Source organism: Manacus candei, unplaced genomic scaffold (genome assembly GCF_025592945.1).
Source record: "Manacus candei isolate 608988 ecotype Guabito, Panama unplaced genomic scaffold, ASM2559294v1 h1tg000011l, whole genome shotgun sequence".
NCBI classification, from domain to species: Eukaryota; Metazoa; Chordata; class Aves; order Passeriformes; family Pipridae; genus Manacus; species Manacus candei.
The window spans coordinates 5,573,380-5,595,605 of record NW_026138059.1 but is presented as its reverse complement, the minus strand read 5'-3'; the positions used below and the strand labels follow the sequence as shown (position 1 = coordinate 5,595,605).

The 22,226-nt window shown below is 36.4% G+C and overlaps 1 protein-coding gene across 3 annotated transcripts in view; it reads right to left on the bottom strand.

Moving 5' to 3' along the window:
• The window catches only part of KIDINS220 (kinase D interacting substrate 220), a 75,544-nt gene that overhangs the window by 28,891 nt on the left and 24,427 nt on the right, over positions 1-22,226 (bottom strand). For all 3 annotated transcript variants that reach the window (XM_051778251.1, XM_051778252.1, XM_051778253.1), the window contains exons 13-22: positions 21,714-21,878; positions 19,672-19,851; positions 19,138-19,303; positions 18,083-18,234; positions 15,436-15,725; positions 13,102-13,242; positions 12,232-12,475; positions 11,975-12,063; positions 10,849-10,993; positions 9,075-9,237 (exon numbers count right to left, since the gene is read on the bottom strand). In XM_051778251.1, the coding sequence (XP_051634211.1) occupies positions 9,075-9,237; positions 10,849-10,993; positions 11,975-12,063; positions 12,232-12,475; positions 13,102-13,242; positions 15,436-15,725; positions 18,083-18,234; positions 19,138-19,303; positions 19,672-19,851; positions 21,714-21,878 (1,735 nt within the window). The remainder of the gene's footprint in view (positions 1-9,074; positions 9,238-10,848; positions 10,994-11,974; positions 12,064-12,231; positions 12,476-13,101; positions 13,243-15,435; positions 15,726-18,082; positions 18,235-19,137; positions 19,304-19,671; positions 19,852-21,713; positions 21,879-22,226) is intronic.

Genomic DNA, 22,226 nt, shown 5'->3' with positions numbered 1-22,226 from the left:
TCTCCTTATCTTGCCCTTGCATTTCCAGCTAATCATCTTACCTCACAATGTTTTCCCATGTCATCAGGTTTTGAATAAACCTTCTGCTTGACAAAAATGTTCAGCAGGCACAAAAGGCCATCATCTCCAATTTTATTTCTCAACTTGATCAATTCCCCCAAAAGTAAAGAAGTCTCAGGAATTGACTTACACAGGTTTAAAATAAAAGTTTTCTTCCCCGACATAATGTTGATAAAATTAAGCCTTCTGTATTTTACCTTAAACAAGTATCAGTCAGTGGTGCTTGGAGGGATTTGAAATATACAGAGGAACATTTCTGACAGATGTCATTAATGCACATTAACTATTCTGGCAGCATCTAAACTTATCTGGAAAGTATTTTTAAAATATGACTTATTATTTTATATTACACAGGTAAATAAAAAACGGTAAAAATATTCCCCTTTCTTGTTTTTATCAGCTTTTGTTCCAATCCTTTTTCTCTCCCTACTACCTTCTCATCTGAACTTCCACGTCCTACTTCCACAACTACTTGTCATATCCTCTAGTACTTTCTTTACTTCTTTTAGCCCTGCCTCATATAAGCCTATTTAGGAGACAGTTTGGGCATCAACCACCTACTACTCAACCGGTACATTGACTTTTAACACTGAGCCTACACTATTAGCACAGTAAGAAACATAATAACTTCCATGTGCCCTGCTTTTTAAGTAGGAGGCAATAAAAGGAAACAGAAAAACAAAAAGCAGGTTAAATATTTTAGAAGTAATGCCTTACTGTGAGGTCCACAAGAATACTAAATTGTCTGCTTAAAGGAATTGATTTATTTAAACCTGGCCTGGGCAAAGATGATTGCAGAGAACATTATAATCAGAGTGATGAATGTGGCACCTTTCATAGCTTTTTCATTTTTAATTTCTATAATCACTAAATAGCTACACTTCTTAAATTAATACATCAATAGGCATTAAGCAACTCACAAATCCCTCAAAAGTTCATTTCACCCTTTTTATTAAAAGGCATTTAAACAGTGTCAAAACTGGAATTAACATAATAACCTTCCAGAAAAGTTACATTTCAAATGATCTTGCTCAATTTTAACATTGCTAGAGATGTGCTGAAAACATGTAACACACTTTTCTAAAAGAATAATTCAATAGATACTTGTCTAAGGCACTGTAATGAAAAAGTAGACAGATAATGCTTATCTTTGGTTTTTATTTTACTTCTTTTCTTACTTATGTATATTAACAAAAAAACCCTCAAATGATTTAAACAAAAGCTTTTAGCTCAACACATAATTGCAACAAAATTACAATAATTGTACCAATTAAAATAATCCTGAATGAACAGTTTGTCATCTTAATGTTCCAATGGTTTATAGAAGGATCTACTTAATTAGCTGAAATTGCTTTCCAATGTTAGTATCAAATGTCATTTGTTAAAAGTTGAGCGATTTCGAAAATAATTTAACAAAGCAATTTTACAAAACACCAAGAACCAACATTTTCTTTTCAGCTAAATAAAGCAAGCAGATGTGTCATCAAATTGCTATAAAAATAAATGAGCCTTTATATGGAGAAAAATAAATTTTACTACTAGTGCTACAGAATACTACTTTTTTTATGAAATCAATTTCTTTAATAAAATAATTTTATATCATTTATATCTTGGTGGTATTTCTAGTACACTGTAAATATATTTTCTTAAATTGAAGCAGTAAACAATGAAGTAGGAATATCCCACTGTATGTGAAACAGTTTTAACCTAAGTGATTTCTTAATTTGATTCACACAGGTGTATCACACAAGATCTGAACCTGTAACACCAATGAAACTCCGCTATAGAACTCCCAATCTACAGTAATCAGGTGCTGTTTCACCTATAACTAAGTTAGTTTTTACCAGTTTAAGAAAGAAGGAAAAAAGAAAAAAGGGAAAAAAAAAAGAAAAGAAAAACAGAGGATGAGTTATCTAGTAACCTGAAATTAAGTATTTCTCTGGTTACCATTACTAGAGATAACTTTTTCTGTGATTGATTTCAAAAAGGGGTAACTTCAGTAAAGACTGGAAAAAACCCCCCAAGAAAAATCATATACCAGTGCTGAAACTGGACTAGAACTTAAGAAACTAAAATACAACAATACTTTCCATTACTGATAAAGGAGACAGAGCAGATGTCTTCCACAAATTACCCCTTGGAATGGTGTAAGAGTTGCAAAAGCATTAAAAAAACTAAGATATGAGCTATGGTTGACTTAGATCCCTTAGTTCTCCCACCCCCCCCCCCAAAAAAACCCCCAAGAATCCTGAATAAAAAAAAGCTGCTATGCTATTCTTCTAAATTTGGTATGTTCTGCCTTGGCACATCGTATTGCCATCCAATTTGCCATCCATCATAGGTAGGCACGCATACATATGTGCACAAAGACTTTATCTCAGAGGTTAATTTAAACCCAAGTGATGGATGAATTATATGTTGCTAAATTTTAAATAATGGTTAGTTACAATTCTGAGAAAAGTATAACTATTTTCTCGTCCTGGAAAATCTCTCCCTTTTTTTCAAAATCAAAAAGTTAAGATTCTTGATTTGCATAGTTTGCTTCAGCTTCCCAAAAGGCATATTTTCAAGGAGATTAAGAAAGGGTGGAGATCCTAATCTGAACAGATGGCTCTTGAGAGTTTCTTCTATCCTGAGCCAAGCTCTTCTGTTCTAATATTTTTAATAAATATGTAAGAATAGTCACAGAAATTCAGGGACCAGCAGCTATTTGCAATATCCTCACAAAGAATTGATAAGCCCTGTCTTAATATCCCAGTTTTGTCAAAGCGTGGGCAAAGAATGACAGGTAGGACTGTCGCTCGTGACATCAAGCCCAACACGTAGACTAACATCAAAAGCAGCCAGTAGGAAGTACTTGAATAGAGGTTGTGTGAATACCTGAATTATGTATCATTAAACAAATTATAAATTCAGTTCTGGGGATAAGCATTCACTCCTCCCCAGCAACTTTAAAGAGTGAGACAGTGCATCATGGTCTCTCTTAGGACTATTTCCTTAGCTATACCAGCCTTACATTTCATCACCAGTTTCAGCAGGTGATAGCTAGAATTATACTCAGAAAGATACAGAATCTAGATCCTAACCCCACGAGAGAGAGGACAATAATTACCATAGATCTACCTAATTCCTGGATGACTGTTCTACCTACATCTCATACCCACATATGACCATGAGAAAATTCTCATGGATTATTATCAACTTCATACTGACTTTTTTCTTTCCAAGGGGCCCTCCATAACAGGTAGGTCATTTAATTGCTCTGGTAACCTCCAGTGTGCTCCTTGCCATTTTCTTTTCAAAGGCCAACTGAACTTTCCTACAGTGCCCTTGTCTGTCTGGACAACACATTACGTTCACCAGGACCAGAAGGTTCCTGCAATTTGCCACACAACCTGCCTCAGCACTTAACTAATTTAAACACATTTCTCTTCCAATTAAAGTAGCCTTTGCTGCTGTGCTTTATGCTGAATCTGATTTTTATCTCCTGCTGCAAACGTGCTCAAACCACATTTATTTGCCCAAGCTTTTTAAGGGCTTCAGCTACTGACTCTCATGTGCCTGAATAGGCTCGAGATGCAAGGTAACCTAGAGCAATCCTGGGCATTCACACAAGCAGAACTGCTGATGTTGCAGGAACTTCAGGGGTAAAAATTCAGCCCATCCATAGTCTTTCAAGTGCTTACGAATTTAGCCAGTCACATTCTGAAATGCATTCCTGAACTCAAGAGGCACACAAGGTTTCACTTTCAGCTGTATAAACCTTAGAGTTCAGCTACTAACAGCCCTAAGAAGTGACCAACTCATAAATCTGTCATATTTAAAGAGCACTGGTTAGCTCATAGATGCAGAAACTCTCCCTAATATCTCCAGATTTCAGAAGTAAAAAAAGCCTACAGGCAACAGGGTTACAGAATCAGTTTAGTGATTTCTAGGAACATTTTTCAGTTGACAAAGTACTGCAGAATTTGATTTCTGCTATGCTAAGAGGGATACAAAGAGATAAAATGTGTTCAGCAGATTATCTTCCTTAGTGAGTCAACTTAATATGGAAAGGGACTGAGAAGACATTCCTTCCCATAAAATCAGCTTTAATAGCATGGCTTTTAATCAACAAGGTGGTAATATCAAATCCCTGACATCTTCAGCCTTAACCAGTAGAAAATATCAAGAAACAAAGATGACCAAAACTCAGAGCCTCAAACTGAGGTGAAAAACTAAGGCTTTTGGGGAAAAGAAATGAATTAGTCAAATGTCTTAGACTGAGGGAGACTTGAGAAGAAAGGAGAAAGTATTCAAGTAAAACTAGGACTTGTCACTGCATAGGAAATAGGACAGTGATGATATTCACAGCAAAATCTGATGTGAGACTGGAGCTTTCCTCAGTCTCTTAAATATCTTTTCTACTTTGGTACAACCTTTTTAAAATGTGATGACTAGAAACTCTGGTGCTTGAAATTTAGAAAAATCACAGATTTGTATAATACAACACATTCCCTCTTTCCATTGCTTTGCTAGGAACTCCTAAAGACTGTTTCATTTTCTGACTGTTGAGAGGCACTGAACATTTTTCAGAGAAATCAGCAACAATTCATGAATTCCTTTCCTCAGTGCAGATTTACAGCCCCTTACTGCGTTAGCAGATTATAGATGAGAGTATTTTCTCCAGTATGTTATGATACCTATATCAACAATGACTTTGATCTGCAACTTACTGATAACTACTTCCACAACTCTATGTGAAACAGTCATCCTGGTTATAGCCCCCCACTGTATCTCTCCCCTCTGTCAGATCATTTACAGGTATGTCCAAGAACACAAGACCTATCTTTGGAAAGTTTACCTGTAAGTTTCTCACAAGACACATACTCCGATCTTTTGCTTCCTTTTGTTTTCCTGAGGCAATCTTACCAAGTACTGTCTTAAATTTAATACATTTAGATGTTCTTAGATCAAGATCTTGCTTAAAATTTCTTAAATTTCAAAATATTTCATTACTTTCTTCATATGTTCATGTTGAGAATTCAGTTTCTTGAAACATATCTTCCTTCTACAAAAGCCACAGGGATTTTTCCCAGGATATAATTTATTTATATCAGGCACTGTCATTTATTCTGGTGTTATGGATGTTTCATTTGTCTTCACAAGAGAGCACATTCCCATGGCTGGCTAATTTACAAGTCTGAGAAATCTCAGTTGCACACATTCAACAGAAACTTGCTTTAATCTGACAACTTAATTCTCTTATAAAGTCATTTGCAGAAAGCCCAATATTTTATTCCACTTCAGAGCTCTAAAAATTTGCCTTTTGCAACTTCTGCAGACCACTTTGGTTTAACTGACATTAGGAAGACTCTGTACAGCAACATGGAGGAGCACAACATAAACATAGAGGAATATTAATTATATGTCACAACTATAAATAAAATGGTAAAGATAATTAAACCAGACCAGGATGGAGAGGTTGGTAATGACAATAGTGGGCTCGACCACAAGGGAACCTAAACGCAAAAGGGGAAGGAGAAAACAATAGACGAACTCAGAATTTAGAGCTTAACCTGGTAAGGAAGAGTCTATATGAAAATTCTAATGATGAGAGATGACTTGAAAAGGCAACAGATAAACCCAGAGGAATAAATACTGGTACTAATAAGTGTACCAGCTGGAAAACTAGACCAAGGAAAGATCCAGACCAGCAGAGAGAGGGAAAGGCTGGAGGTGGGAGGACAGAAGTGAGACAACATGGCAAGTCCGCTTAAGGAAGTAAAAAGAGTAAAGGCATTCTTTTTGAGAATACAGACTGAAAGCCAACAATGCAGATTCAACATTGTTTTAATTTCAAAATTTGTCACAGATACAAAGCATGGGATTGTTCCCCTCTATGAAAGAATTACAGTATAGCAACATTCTACCTTTTAGTATAAGAGAAGTTAAGGGACTCCAATTCATAAAGATTCATAAAGGTATGCCTGTGCCAAAAATCCAAGTCTAATTTGCTTTGGGGTATTGTTTTGGTAGTCTTTTTTATATTTTTTAAAAACCCAGGGGAAAAGTTGCCAGTGTAACATTCAGTAGGTTTTTCCACATCTGCATAGTATGATACAGTGAAGATACACTTCTCCTGACAGAACTGTTTTCATACTCATCAATATTCACACTCTTCACAGCATCTCCAGAAAACCATAAATTTATTTTCCCCAACAATTTTTCATAATAAGAATATATTAGTTAGCTTTTTCCTTAAAGACAAATTGAAGCAGTGAGATATAGTTGTATGTGGTTAGTTACCAAACTGAGATATCCATTTTTTTCAGAGTACTCCACCAACTGAAAGCAGAGTTCCCAGTAGCTCCAGAAATAGCTCTGAACCCTGAGCGCTTAATATCAGCCTACAGAACCATACGCTGTATGCCATCTCCCCACAGAGGCACAAGTACTGTCCAAGCGAAATGTACTATACAGGTGACTGGTCCAGCATCGCACAAACTCTGACAAACAGTTGTAGAGCAGCTTTAAGTTGTCTTAGTTTAGTTTTCCTACTGTATTCTTTGCAACTACAACAGCTAGCACTGAGATGTGACAGAAAACGGCCCTCTCCTTTATTACGGTTTGCAAACACAGCCTGCAGAACTAAATTCGGGAGCTGAAGGGGAGCGCGGGATGCGCGGGGCGGGCCGGGAGCGGCGGGGCCGGGGCTCGGCGGGCGCTCCGCCAGCGCCACCTGCCGGCACCGCCCCGCGCCGCAGGCGGGGAACGCGCCCCGCTCACCGCAGCTCCCGCGGCGCCAGCGGCGCTGGGAGGGGAGCCGGGCACGACCTGGGACACAGCAGGGACACAGCGCGGGGCTCATTACCGCCTGTCAGTCATACCCTCGGTGTACACATGAATTATCTACCGTAACTCTTCAGCCCAAGGGAGCTGTAACAGACCAGCCCACTGTGCCAACCCTCTGCCCCACACAGTCAGCAGCAGAGAGTTCTCACTGCAAGGTAACACTGGTGATTCAAAAGCTTAACACAGGATATTTTAAAAGTTGGAAAAGCAACTATAATATCAAAGCATTTTCCGTATACAGAGAATGTGATCAAGTGTGAAACTCCTACACTTAACACAGAACCTACAAGATTCCTTTTCATCCAAGGGAGACGCTGAAGTGGCAAAACCAAAGACTTTGCATCGTCACAATAAAAAGCAGTTTAATACAAACTATTCAGTTTTAGGAAAATTACACTCTTGCTCCTGCCCTAAAGTATCAAAATATTAAAAAAAAACCAAAAACCTTGCAGATGAAAAGGCATGAAAGAAGTAACACAAACTCAGCACAGGAACAAGCTGCAGAATTATCAAAATCTGGTATCTATTCATGAGACTCCAAATGGGAAAACTGCTCTATAAACTAGTAAAAGTTTTAAAACTTCAGTTTCTGTTTCCTAAGAGAAACTAACTTTAAAATTATATGGAAACAGATATTTTAGCCAAGGCACTTCAAACAGTCGTAGATAAAAAACAGTAACAATGACACAGAAAGGATTATTTTGGATAAAATAATTTTTAGAGCTCTAGATAATTCCAGAGTTCACAGATCTTTTCATATTCAGTATATGGTAAAGATGATCACCCAAATCACCAGAGAGATGAGATCTCAGCTTTGTTAATACTTTAGTAGAGTTATATCTTTAGTTCCTTACAAAGTTTAAATAGAAGTGGCTGAGACATCAATTCTCCTCCTGAGCACACAGCAACATTATTATTAGGAAACTTTTTTTTAACTGTTAAGTAGTCCAAGAAAGTAGGTCTTGTAACTTTATCATTTTAATATCAAATAATCCTGCTGGTATTTTTTGCTAAAGATAGAATCCAGAATATTGGTCCTATTTTCTTTTTCCTTGTTTTCCTGGCATTTTAGGTAGAATACAAACAGCTTTACTTAGAAGATTACCACCTTCCCTTTTCCAACATATGGTACAGTTCTTCACTGTTTCTTCACATTATGTATTCTAGTTTTATATACTAAAAATTATCTATACACTTATAACTGTCAGTTATGACCTGTCAGTCTACTCAAGTGGCTGTATTACTTCCAAACACAACCTGCACAGCAAGAGGCACAACAACATAGCCGGAGTGTTGAACATCCTCCACACCTGAACTAATAAACCATGATATGCCCCAGCTGGCACCCACTATCAACAGCTCAAGGGCCTGTACTAACAACAAACAATACAGAACCCAAATAAGTCACTCACATTCAGTTGTGACTGTCCTTTCTTTTTCTTCATGTTCGTTTACTACAGATTTAACATCAGTTAATATTGGATTTATTAGTACTCGTTTATGACTACAAAGCAGGTCTCTAATATCTCCTTTGGTTTATCAGAAAATATAAACATTGTTATGTCTTGAAGACAGCTTTGGACTTTTATCATTCCAAAGTGATTTACCACTGTAGATGCTAATAATAAAAAAGCTGTAATAAGTTTGTTGGATATAAAAATATAAAATTGTGAAACATGCCACACAGCAAATCTAAACAAAGAGAAGAATGAAAAGCATGACAGGAGAGGGGATCCCTGATGATTCTGAATTATTGTACTTAGTTGATCACGTAAATGTTTGCAACACTAGTCGTGTGAACCCACAATGCAAAGATGGGTTCCCATTACTTCATATTTGGTTTCACAGGTACATTACACTCACAGAGGAAATGCAAAATCCAGAAACTGGATCCATTCTCTAGAGGAAAGTGTTTTCTAATCATGCACTTATTTGCCTCTGAAAGAATTCCAGTATAGTTCTCTTTGTTTTAAATACAAAGCATTCATTTATATATGGTTCATTCAACAGCAATGAAAGCCACCTAGAAGATTTCAGAAGTTAGCAGAAGAGAGTAAGATTGTGGAAATTTTAGATTACAACGTGATAGCTGTTTGAAAGCCATGTTATTCTAATCATCATTAATAATGATCACTATTTTAATCACTGAAAGTGCATAATATTACCAGAATAATGCCTACCTCTCATAGATAGTTTTTAAAGTCAGCTGATCTGGAACACCTTCAGTCTCTTCAAGATGCAGGATGAGCCATGATGTTCTGTATGGCCACTGCTCTGTGAGATTGATCCAACTAGCCAGTCTATCCCAATTGAATGTGATCTGATTAGCTCTCAATAAACGACCTAATAAAACAGAAAAGGAGGGAAGAAAACACAGAGGATTTTTTTGCCTTTTGAAAGATACCTCTTTTTTCCTCAAAGTAACAGCTATGTAAGTACTTTAATCTGATCTGTGAACTTTCTGCTATTATATTTTTAGCTCAGTAAATTCAAAATCATCTCAAGTCACATCTAAAAATATCATTTTACAACCTAATAAAAATTCCTGCAAATACTGGTCAGAATATGAGACTCTCCAAAACTGTCAGCTTAAACACTAATTATCATCATCCTGTTACAGGTGAAGTTTAATTTACTTCAACAAAACTCAATAGGGAATTTCACACAGCATTAATTTCTCAATCTAAACACAGAAATTCATGTGAATACTCTGACAGATTTTCTACGCACTCACATATGAAATGTGGTCAAAACAAGTTAAGCATACAACTGCCAACTTCAATAGCCAATACAGTAAAATTCAGAGCTATAAAGAAAGGACTGTTTTATATTAATAAGGTAAGGTATAAATTACAAAAAAGGTTATTTTAAAAAACTCAGAAAAAGTTAAGGCTACAGTTTATGCATTTGAAGTTTAGCAAATTTTCTAGAACTGATTTATCAATACTGGTAATGACACGTAACTTGCAGCCTGAAGGCTCTGCTCATGAAGCTGTTCATGAAATCATCCTGTGTAACCACAGATTATACTGCATTAAAAGTGTTCTTGCAAGGTTTCTTTTTCATTTAATTTTACAATTAACAGTTTGTGATTTTGTTATAGTTTTATATCTGTACTACAATTTGTCAAAACAAGACATTTCATACTACAAATTGCAATGACAAAGCCAGGACAGTGCACACTTATTTAAAAGATTAGCTCAGAATTTTAGATCTGTTGCAGATTTATGCTCTTAACTATAAACAATGCAAAAAGTAACTCAATTTGTTTTTTCTGAACCAGTTAGCTGTAGGGTTACTCAATGCCTTTTAGTGTCTGTAATAGAAAAGACAGTAAATAATCATTCCCTGTTCACTTACTACATGAAACATGATTTTATTAAACCTCCATAAATCCTTTTCCAGTTATTTCCAGTTTCTAAACCTCAGAGAGGTTTCTAAACCTCAGAGAGATTTAGAAAATACAAGTCCTGATTGTATTTTGTTGAAGAAAAACAGGTCTGAAAATGCTTTCATCAGCCCCACACAATCATTTAGAGAAAAATTACTCCAAATATCCATAGCAAAAATGAACAGGATACATACCTGGTTTTCCCTCAGAGCTTACCTTTTCAGATATCATCACTACAAGCTTTGTTCACACCAAAGTGTTATGAAAATGAAAAATGTATTTTTCTTACCCCACTTCAAAATTTAAAAATACAAAACTTTCTAAAAATGTAGACTAGAATCATTTTCCTCCCAACTGAAGTCAATATTCTGTAAGTTCTTCACAGACATAGAATGGTCTACAAGCTTTTCTCACACTCTAGAAGAGTTTGCTTCAGGAAGATTTTCAAAATCAACACGTGGACTGACTTGTTAGATTTAGTTTACACACTAAAAAGTCTGAGTGTAACTACAAGCAGCCAAAACACAACACTGGTTCACTGTACACAACCATGTCACACTTACCTGTCACTGAAACAATATTTAGCAATCTTCTCATGGTCTGGGGGCTGATATCACTGAACCAATCCTCTGTAACCAACAGCTTGGTCAAATCAAAAGACATCTGGCGGGTAATGGTACGCTGCATCTGGCGTCTTCGGTAAGTATCCTGACAATGACACAAAAAAGCAAAGAATATTGATTGGTATCAAAATGTTTTGTGTATTTGAAATACTTCAGTTTTACCTGATTATAAAGTTAGAGCTTTTGTGTCCGTGAGGCTGACATGAAATATCAAATGTATTTATCAGAACTTAATTCTGACTCAGCTGTGTAACAGCTGAACGTGATTTCCACAGAAGCCAAGAAGTGGTAAGACTTACACGTTTTACTTCCACATCAATTCTGAGAGGGCAAAATAGATTGACACAGAACTATTTTGTAAAAAGTTTACTAATTTCAGTATTGCCATCATCTTTTCCTACTGTGCCTCTAAACTAACTGCATTTTAAAATTAAAGTGACTATCAGGTTCCTCTGCTACATAACTTCACAAGTCTCTACCTATGGAAGCTCAAAAACCTCAGAATCCTCAGACTCTGAGTTTTTTTGGTTTTTTGTTTGTTTGTTTGTTTTTTCCCCACAATTTTTGAGATCCCTTTTATTCAACCACCTTCTGATTTTATGCAAAGATGTGAAAACAGAGCAGAAAGCAGGAAAAAAGCATGGTGGACATGTTGCAGTACAAATCTAGTACTTATTATTTGAAATTCCACAATTACTGCCCCTTGTTGCAACATCCTGCAATAAAGTGATACCAGGCTTACACAAAAAATATCCAAAATATACATACATACACAGATCATAGCTACTACCAGATTTGCTGTATCATCTCAGTGTTCACAGAGAGCTGAATTTAATTTTTGTGGAAATGAACACTTTGGTGAGCAAGCACGCTTCTTCCTCTTTGACAAAACATCAGTCTACTAATTTAGGAATGTCCTTTTCCTACATGGATCATTTATAGAAGTTTCATAAGAACAGTTTGGTAAGTCTTTCACATTGGTATCATTGAAAATGTGAAAGGAACAAAAAAAGAAAAGAAAAAAGGTTTTACCAATATCTCTATGTAGTCTAAAAATCTTTCTCACCCGCCTATTGAGAGCAGTTTTGCTACCAAGCTTGGTCATGTCTCCAAGACTGTTCTGAGAAACTCTCCTGTCAACCTCTTCATGCAATCCTATGGAAGGGAAAGAACAGGTGGGCATTTTCTCCATTCATATACATTTGACTGATCTATAAAAATAACACTAATGACCTGCCAATTATTTAAACAGTTTGTTCCAAACCTTAGATTCTTGGATCATTGGTTTTGTAACTCTTATATCATCTTCTTGCATAACCTTACCTGCATTATCTGTATAAGGAATGTCCCCATTGGTTGTTGAAGCCACCATCAGTTTTTTTGCATTACTAAGCCCTCGGCTATTCAGAAAAACAGGCAAATGGACTATGTTTCGCATGTAATCATGTCCATTTATGTTTGAATCACGGAGAACACTGTTGAGATTCTGGTTAATGGCCTTTATAATAATGTGTGGGTCACTTGCAAAAATAGCGATAAATGGGCCTTTTGAAAACAAGACTCGCACCTGTAAAAAAGTAGATATTACAGCTTGTTAACAACAATTAACTGTAACTGTGGATCTTTGGAACATCTGATTCAATATTTTATATTCATTCTGTTCAAGTTATAAAGCTGAGAGGCCAAGAGATGTATAGAGATGTCACCTTCTTCAATACGAGATACCTAATGTTAGGAACTTATCCACAATTTGAAATAAGCATATTTGACAATTTAGCCGTACTAGTTATGGTGGAAGTCATCACCAAAGAGGTATCATGCAGAGGTATCATGTCCCAGCCCCCACAAATACTGAGCATCTAAGCATTTTTCATCTAATGGGTAACTACAAAAAACCCTCCAAACATTGTAAGTTTGTTTCAACAGGATAAATACTTTCAATAGTTTACAACCGATTATTTCAAAACTTTTCAAAAGTACTAACGTGATTTAATTGTCAACTTTTCAAACTCACCACTCTTAGCATTATATTTATGCCAGTGTGCACAAAGTGGCACAATGTACACATAAACCTACTACAACATAGCCTTCTTTTTACAGAAAATACACAATAACTGCACGTATCCCAGCTCATCTATGGAAGAGATCATTCATATGATCCAGAGATTATCCTTAAAAAATGACCCAACTCACAGTATCAAGCATCTGTAAAACTTTGTCCTGTTCACAAGCATCCAATCCATCAATAATTACAACAAGCCTCGTCTGGTTCTGAGTGAAGCTGTCAATGGTTTTTGCCATTTTGGCCATCAGTTCCACTTCACATTTCAAAACCTATAAAAAGGAAAAGCAAAGAAGAAAAAGACATCTCTATAATACTTTAACTCATAAAAATATATAATTCTTTTTGCAGATTGCTACTTCTCCCAAAAATGCTTCAATAAGCTTACAAGAATAAATTTACAAATACTCAAACTGAAAGGTCCTCAGATATCACTTTCAACATTTTAATTTCTTATTTGAACAAAAATGTACAGCTTAAACACATATTTCACTTTGAAGTAACAAACTATCCTTATTTAAATTCTATTACAATGTTATTTAAGAAACTAATATTCACACACTGTAAAACAGTATTTCAAAAGTAAATAAAAGAGTATTTGTAGCTTCAGCGAGTCCTCAAAAATTGCTTGGCATAAAATGTACACTAAAATTTTCCATCTGCCTTCCAGCCAAGCACATTATGCTATTACTCTAATGCTCAGTCATTCCTATTCAAGATATGCAATGCAATTTGTTAAGCTTTTCAACATTGTTGCACATTTAACACCCACCCTTAAGAGAGAAACAAAGGTGGAATTTGCCTGCCCTAATTTTACCAATTAACAGGTAGACATTAGAATCTGACTTATTCATCACTAGATTCATCTTGAATGTGCACATTAAGACGACATAAAACAGATGAACAACTCTCCGGAAATACCCATTTTTCTTCTTTGACATCAAAGGGTGAACTTAATTCCTAAAAGGCTGAAGTTACGTCAGATAAATACCACTCAAAAAACAACTGTCAAGAAACACAGTACCAATACAAATAAGGTTTTCTGTGCTGCAAAAACACAGCACCAGGCATGCTGGCATCAGGCAGGATTCACCCTTCTCAAAATGGGAGAGTCTTTGCCCAGGAGCGAGCAGGGCTAATTCATAGAGCCTTAAACTAGACATGACAGGGGAGGGGCATAATATCAGGCTTGCCCACGACAAGCTGTCCGATGACAGGTTAGTGGGATGCACTGCTAGTGAGGGCCCTCTCTGCTGGAGCACTGGAGCACTCTTGAAGTCTTATGGCAGCATGGCCAGAGGTGATTCTGCCACTCCACTCTGGTGAGACCCCACCTGGAGTGCTACAACCAGCTCTGGGGGCCTCAGCACAGGAAGGACATCAATGTATTGGAAAGAGTTCAGAGGAGGCCACAAAAATGATTACAGGGCTTGAGCAGCTCACCTATGAGGAAAGGCTGAGAGAATTGGCACCGTTCAGCCTGGAAAAGACTCTGTGGAAACCTTTATTGTGGCCTTCCAGTACCTAAAGAGGGCCTATAAGAAAGATGAGGACAAACATTTTGGCAGGGCCTGCTGCGAGAGGACAATGGGAAATGGTTTTGAAAACTGAAGGAAGGTCGATTTAGATTAGATATAGAGAAGTTTTTTTATTATGAGAGTGGTAAAACTCTGGCACAGGTGCCAGAGAAGTTGTGGATGCCCCATCCTTGGAAACATTCAAGGTCCAAGCAACCTGATCTCATTGAAGATGTCCCTGCTTGTTGAAGGGAAATTGGACTACTTGACCTTTAAAAGGCCCCTTTCAACTCAAATTGCTTTATCATCAATGAAAAATATTTGCACATATATTTACAATATATTAGCTGTAATCTACAGAGGTAACCACCATGATGCTAAATTTTACTTTCAAATAGGAGCATATAGGAGATTTGATGACAGCCTGATGAGTATAGTTTTTATCAGTTTATAGATATAACCCAGCAAAACAATAGTATTTTCTACAATTTTTCATTTAATATGTGGACTGTCTTGGAGTGTTCTTTCAGTGCTAAAATTCCTTTCTTAATAAAGAGGTCTTGCAGACAGACAAAGTTGGGCTTTGTTTTTCACCTGTAGAAGATTCACAAAGTTATTCTTTCTAGTCTTATGATCTAGAGTAAACTCTTACTAAATACTAATAGCTTAGAACAATTGTTTTCCTAGTACCTTCCTCACAGCAAAAAGAAAATCAGAAAACTGAAAACTTAATCCAAATTTAACACTCCTGATTGAGCAGACAGGTCTCATACACTAAGCACAATTACCACTGGCACAGAAGTGTTCCCATCAGTAAAAACTCACCAAGTCTCATTCTCCAGTTGTGAGACTTGGCCTGATTAAATAAATGGTATCCCATCTTAAGAATGCTCCATGTTTGGGGGTTTGTTTCAATTATTTTACTGGTCAATTCACATAAATGCTTACCTTCATGAACCCCTCACTTTTCAACTTGTGAAGCTTGGAGGCAGCATTGTGAAGGCGCTTTCTCTGAGAATTCAAAACTGAATCCATCACTTGCCACCACGTGCGGCAATTCAAGAAAAAGGCCAAACCAACAATACAGGTCACTGTTATAAGAATAACATTCACTGTCATGTTGGCTGACTCCACATTAAAAATCGCCAGCAGGGCAATCGCAGAAACAACGCAAGTCAAGATAAACAGGAAAATCACAAAGGATGGGAGGCAGCACGTTTTCTTCCATTTCTTTTTACCTAGGAAGCAAGTATTTGCTGTTAGAATGAATATACAGTGCAGTGACAGTTGAGTACAAAATTAACTTGCATACTTCTCATAAAACACTAACTTGTAAAAGCTTACTGCAGTATTACCACCCAGTCACAAACCTATAGAAAAAAATTATCTACTATTTGCCACAATTCTTGGAAATTACGAAGCAGAGATATTCCTTTAATCTTCAGTTTATTTCCATTGTTTTAGGAAACCCAGAATGGATGGAAATGACAATCACTAAATAGATTTCATATCAGTGTTATCACTCCTTTTGTGGTAGCTCTCTGTAAAGTGTATTTACATAAATAAATCCTGGGAAAACAGTACAGTAACTACTCAGTTTTAAACTGGAACCTGGTACTTACATAATCTAATAGTAATGGTGCCACTGGAGAACTAAAACAAAATTGCAAGCTGCAGCCTGAGACCATCCCTTCTTGCACACCAAAACATACACAAATGGGAGGACAAATGGTTTGGACAGGGCCTCCGAAGAGAACACAGAACTCCTGACTTCAAGTGGATTGATAAGGAAGAGACAAAGAAATACTGCAGTTGGAGCTTAGCACAGCTAAATCAGTGATCAAAGAAACAGCATTTTCCAAAGCAGCAGCCTCTGCCTTTAGGGCCTGTACACATCCAGTGGTGTACACACCTAGAAGATTGCTACCTTCTGTACACAGTTGTTGACAACAAAGAACAGATCACAGAATGACCTGAAGCAAAATGCTGACAGCTAAAAACCAGCATTTGAACTGGAATGGAAAAATCAAATTCCAAATATGCTACATTGAAAGAGTATCCAAGGTTTATACATGGCCTATGTATGATACTCTACTGGGGCATGAGCTGGAAAGGTCTTTCACATCACTCACATACGTGACACACAGGATTGTGCTGCAGGATAAAGAAACAGAAATGCATAATGACAGGAGTGAGGGGCAAGAAATAAAGAATAACAGCTCAGTTATAATTACATTCAGTTCTAGACATACTGAAGCAGGAATGAAACCTTCCTCTTGCTAGAAAGAGACACACTTGGATTAGAGAGACAGATAAGAATCAATAATGAAATGACAATTGAACAGGTTTGTCTGCGAGTTTACAGATGTAACAAAAATTTAAGATATAGAAGACTAAAAATAAGCCTACATGGAATTTCTATGAACATCTAGAGACAATAAATGTATGACCCTGCACCTGAAAACGAGAGAAAAGGAGATGATGTGCAAAATCACCAAATAGATAAAATAAATTTTAAAAATCAATTAAATAATTAGAAATAACATGGAAAGGCAACAGAGCCAAGGAATGCAAGAGAAACGTAAGATTAAAAATGAAAGGGAAGACATGATTACTGCACTTAATCACAAGAAGCCAGCACTACGGTGCCATTCCCAAGACAACTTTGGCAGAAATCACAGCATCATGAAAGCCATTTCACTGAGGTTAAGCAGAAGAACTGCAGAATGCCTAACATGGAAAAAAAGGGTGAAAAATTGCACACGTCCCTTTCATAAAGAACATGCAGTTAATTTCAGAAAGAACAAGGAAGAGTAAGTTGTGTTCAGCACATAGCTGAGCATAGCAAACATAGCATGTTTTTTCCACCCTCTGCAAGACAGAAGAGTCTAAACATTTCACTTTGTGAGAGGAGACAGCATCTAACAGAGTCCTCGATTTGTGGACAAGGGAAAAATTAAACAAGAAATAACTGATTGAAACTGAACTCAAAGTACAAGTAAGTCCTCAATTAATTGAAAGTTACCATCTAGAAGCTCTTTCTTCACAATATCACTCTGCCTATTTTTTTTTCCAGAAATCTACATATGGGACAGAAGAAAGCTTGTTCCATTTGGATCAAGCAGGAATATTTTTTCCCATCTTACCACAACTGATAATAGCAATTCATATCTTTGGACCAACATAGTCTACATATTCATTATTTCCTAGAATAAGTAATGGTCACTCATAAAAGCTCTAAATTAAAATCTAATAAACTAAACCAACTTCTCTTAGCAATACACAAAAGCATACTTTTCCCTTTACCTGACTCAGACACAATGAATTAATTGCTATGGAAATATGTTGCATCTACAAGGATGTAATGTGAATATACATTTCCATAGGCACTTCTAAAAACAATACTTCATAGAAGATATTCCTTTATTATATCAATAAAATCAAGATTAGCAGAGAAAATGGGGCATATTTCTCTCCAAAAATTTCTGCATGGCTACAACAATTTCTAAAAAGAGCTTATAAAGCAAAAAACAGAACCCCTGGTAACAGTGCACTGAAATGGAATAATCGGAAATGTCATTCAGGTAAAAAAAACCTTGTGTATCTTCTGTCTTGAAAACTCGAAATAGCCTTGTTGCTAAGAAACCAAATTCCCTTTCACATGCATCAGAGAGGGTAGCAATCATCTCAGCCAATGAAGTTTCTCCACCTACACTGGACAGTCTATTGTAGTCGGTAAACAAAAATCTGAAAGAGAAAACACACGTATTTTGTATACTTTAGAAAGCTTAAAGTATTTTCTGGCAACCAAAAAAAAAATCTTGCTGCTTCTCGGCAGCCAGAAGTTTTTTTCAAGTGGTACAAAATGTAAAATACTTGAATATTTAATTTTTTAAAAACTCTACATGGAATTTAAATGTTTCTTCTCCATTTATCAACTTCTCCTTTGCCCCACTTCCTATTCTAAAACTTGATTTCTTAAGAAGATAAAAATGATCACATCACTAATGGCACCTCAGATGACAATAAAAACATAAAAATATCTTTTTGATGCCAAAATATAATATTGACAAGTATTTTTAAAATTGCATTCTCATCTATTTTTAAATATTTATAGAAGATTAAAAAAAATGTCAGAAGCACAAGATCACATAGAAGTACCAGGAGGCTAAAACAGAAGTCTCTAAACAAGTAAATGAAATGATAAAACACATGGCATAAATTTTCTTGCTTTCAGATAAACTAGAAGCTTTGAGCAGTCTGATGCTCTACTTACAGAAAAAAAAAGACAAAAAAAAAGACAACAGAAGCAATCAGTAAAACAAGCATTAAACATAATATGCAATAAGCTATATCAGAAAATTCTTATTTTGTCTGGTAGAAATTTTTATTAGTCCGATAGTCAAAACCCCTAATTCCAAAAAGCAGTAACTTTCATCAACATAAGCAGATTGTTTTTCTTGAAAACACTACTATCTTCTTCACACTGAAAAGTTTAACTTCATGATCTTCTAGGGCTACTGTTTTTCAAACATGAATCTCAACAGCTTCTCATATGAAGATAAACATGTACATTAAAATACACAGTTTGAGGAGTATCAGAGTGAATCTGAATGAGTCATTCATGAGTAAAGAAATGAAATAACTAACCTGACAGGTAAAGCTTTAGTGGTTTGCTCTGGTAATTCTGGTGGGTTCACAAACATGAGTTTGAGAAGCAACTCTAAATATCCAACATGTCTTGCCAACCTTGTACTTAACACCCAGGCCCAGTTCCATCTCTCTCCTTCTCTTCGGCCACCAAAGTAAATTACAGCTAAAATATTAAAAATTAAGAAGATGTTATGGCTTCACTTCAGTCAACATTCACAGCTGAAAGAACCAAGTTTGAACACATGAAGTATGGAGTTCTGTAAAAAAGGTTAATGACTTTTAGCAGTTATGGCTAAAAATGAGAATGCTAAGATTAACACAATGAAATTAACATTCAAAATTCTTCTTTGTTTTTCAGAATGCCTTCTCACAAATTATATGCAAAACACAAGGAAAGGGTCCAAAGGGGTCTTATTTTCTACAAAACCATTTAGTAATTTTTTTTCTGAATCACAAAGCAGATCTACAAAACAATATTTAATTCAAAAATAGTTAAAAACCTTCACAAACTTCATATAAAATAGGACTTACTAAAGAAAATGTAAAGAACTGCTAATAAGCTGAGTGACACTGCTATTCCAAGCTTTGCATCCACTGTGAAAACAAGCAGTAAACCCAGACCTCCACACAGCAGAAGTGTGAGGAATACAATAAGCCAGGAGAACTGAAACAGAGGTTCAATCTGCTGTCCTGCAAAAGTCTTCATTTCATCTAAAACAAAAAGACAAAGACCAGTTAACATGTGAAATAACTCTAGAACGGATCATATTTGAAAAGAAACACTTTTTCAGTAGATTGTATAACTTATCCCTATTACTGATCCAAAGAAATACAAAAGATGCTTAAATTCTTCTTCACACATCAGTGCAAAACCCAAAATTTTTATCCATGCAATGAATGAAAATCTTTAAATACACGCTACTCACACTCTTTGCTGCAGATTTTCTACTTTTAAAAGCATATTGAAAGTCATGTCATTTCCTATCCTACTTCAAAAGTGTAAAACACGTTTTCTGACATCAAGAAAAATAAATCCACCACATCTGTCGAAAAAAACCCACCCAACCTCCAATATCTCCACCACTGAAACATGGACTACATTCCTCAAATAGTCAGATATAACAGTACAGTTGAAGGCTTCAGCATTTATTTCTGTTTGGTGATTCCTATTTAGTAACACAGAAATTCATGAAGAAACTTATTTAGGTTCTATTGAATAAGAAAGATCAGATACACAATCCAGAATAAAAACATGAATGAGGAAGAAAACACTGAAAAAGTGTTTTAAACATGTAAGAGCTCACCTGCAATAAACATCACAGTCAAAATCAACATGTTTTCTGTTTATAACACGGGGCATGAGGCAAACAGAATGAATGCAGAGTCCCCATTTTGGCTAATATAGAAGTTTTTAAAAACAGAGAAATCACAGAAAACAAGAAACAACAAGACAGGTAAAGGTATTCTCAATTACTGTGTCCAGTTCTGGGCCCCTCAGTTCAGGAAGGATATTGAGGTGTTGGAGCAGGTCCAGAGAAGAGCAACAAGGCTGGGGAAGGGACTCAAACACAAATGCTATGAGGAGAGGCTGAGGGAGCTGGGGTTGTTCAGCCTGGAGAAGAGGAGGCTTGGGGGAGACCTCATCACTCTCTGCAACTCCCTGAAAGGAGGTTGGTCTCTTCTCCCAGCCAGCTATCAGTAAGACAAGAGGGCACGGTCTTAAACTCTGCCAGGGGAGGTTTAGATTAGATATTAGGAAGAAATTCTTTACAGAAAGGGTAATCAGACATTGGAATGGGCTGCCCAGGGAAGTGGTAGATTCTCCATCCCTGGAGGTTTTTAAGACGAGACTGGATGTGGCACTCAGTGCCATGGTCTGGTAACCACAGTGGTAGTGGACCAAGGGTTGGACTTGATGATCTCAGAGGTCCTTTCCAACCCAGCTGATCCTATGATTCCACATCGAAACATCTCAGAAAAGCATCCTTTGTTAGAAAAAGCTAAAACTGTAAATAAGTTGCCTATTTCCACTGGGGAAAATATTGACTCACTTCATACACTGTATTTGCTTCCCTCCGTCATTTCAGATCAAAAAGCTTCAAGTAAATAAGAGGAAAGGGGAAGAAAACTAGATGCAAAGCACTTATGCTACAGAGAATAAAATATGAATAGCCTGAAATTGTTTAAACAAAAAAAAAAAAGGCACATAGGTTGCACAACAAATAAATACTGCAGCAGAAGAGGTCTGAATCTGATTTGACACTCCAACAGGCCCTGCAAGGCATATTTTGGTAGCCAGACTTTCAGTTATACTTAAAGGATAGATTCACTGCTGCGGGAAACTCACAGGGCAATAGACAGCAACACTTAAAAGACTGTCTTGACATTGTATAAATGAACAAAGTAGTCTGTGGAAGAACTAACCACAGCAGAATTTAAATCCTTTCGTCACAGAAACAGAGACCAGATACAACATTACACAGACCAACAATTCTCGCAAAAACTAATTACTCCCATGTAATGCTTTCTATAGACAGATTGGAACCTACAAAAAAGGCTAAATCAAGTTTTACCTTCCAGTTTCTTGAGCAGGAATGATTTTCCACTTCCCCACTGTGCATATAAGCCTACACAGATAGGTGGCTGCATGGTTGGTTCACTAAGAATATCAGCCAGAGCACTGCTGTACAGATCATAACCCAGCATGTCACCATCAGATTCCGTGGGAGACAAGTGTCCTGCAATACAAACACTATATTACACAACTTTGCTTTAAGAAAGCTCTTTCAATATGACAATTTTCAGACATAAAGTCACAACAGGTTCACCCATATTTGTATATATACTCCTCCCATATAACAGCTGTTATTATTGGTACATTCCTGTTCATAGGAATTTTAAATCATTCATATAAGTTACATAATTATCACGACTATTAAAGCTTACAAGACTCAAAATCCAAAATCACAGAAAAGTGAAAGAAAGTAATTCCTACATAAGCAAGGTCCAAATAAAAACAAAGTGATCAACAGAAGTTGCAAAGTATCTCGTGTCAAAAATCAAAAATAAAAGGCATGTTTGACCTT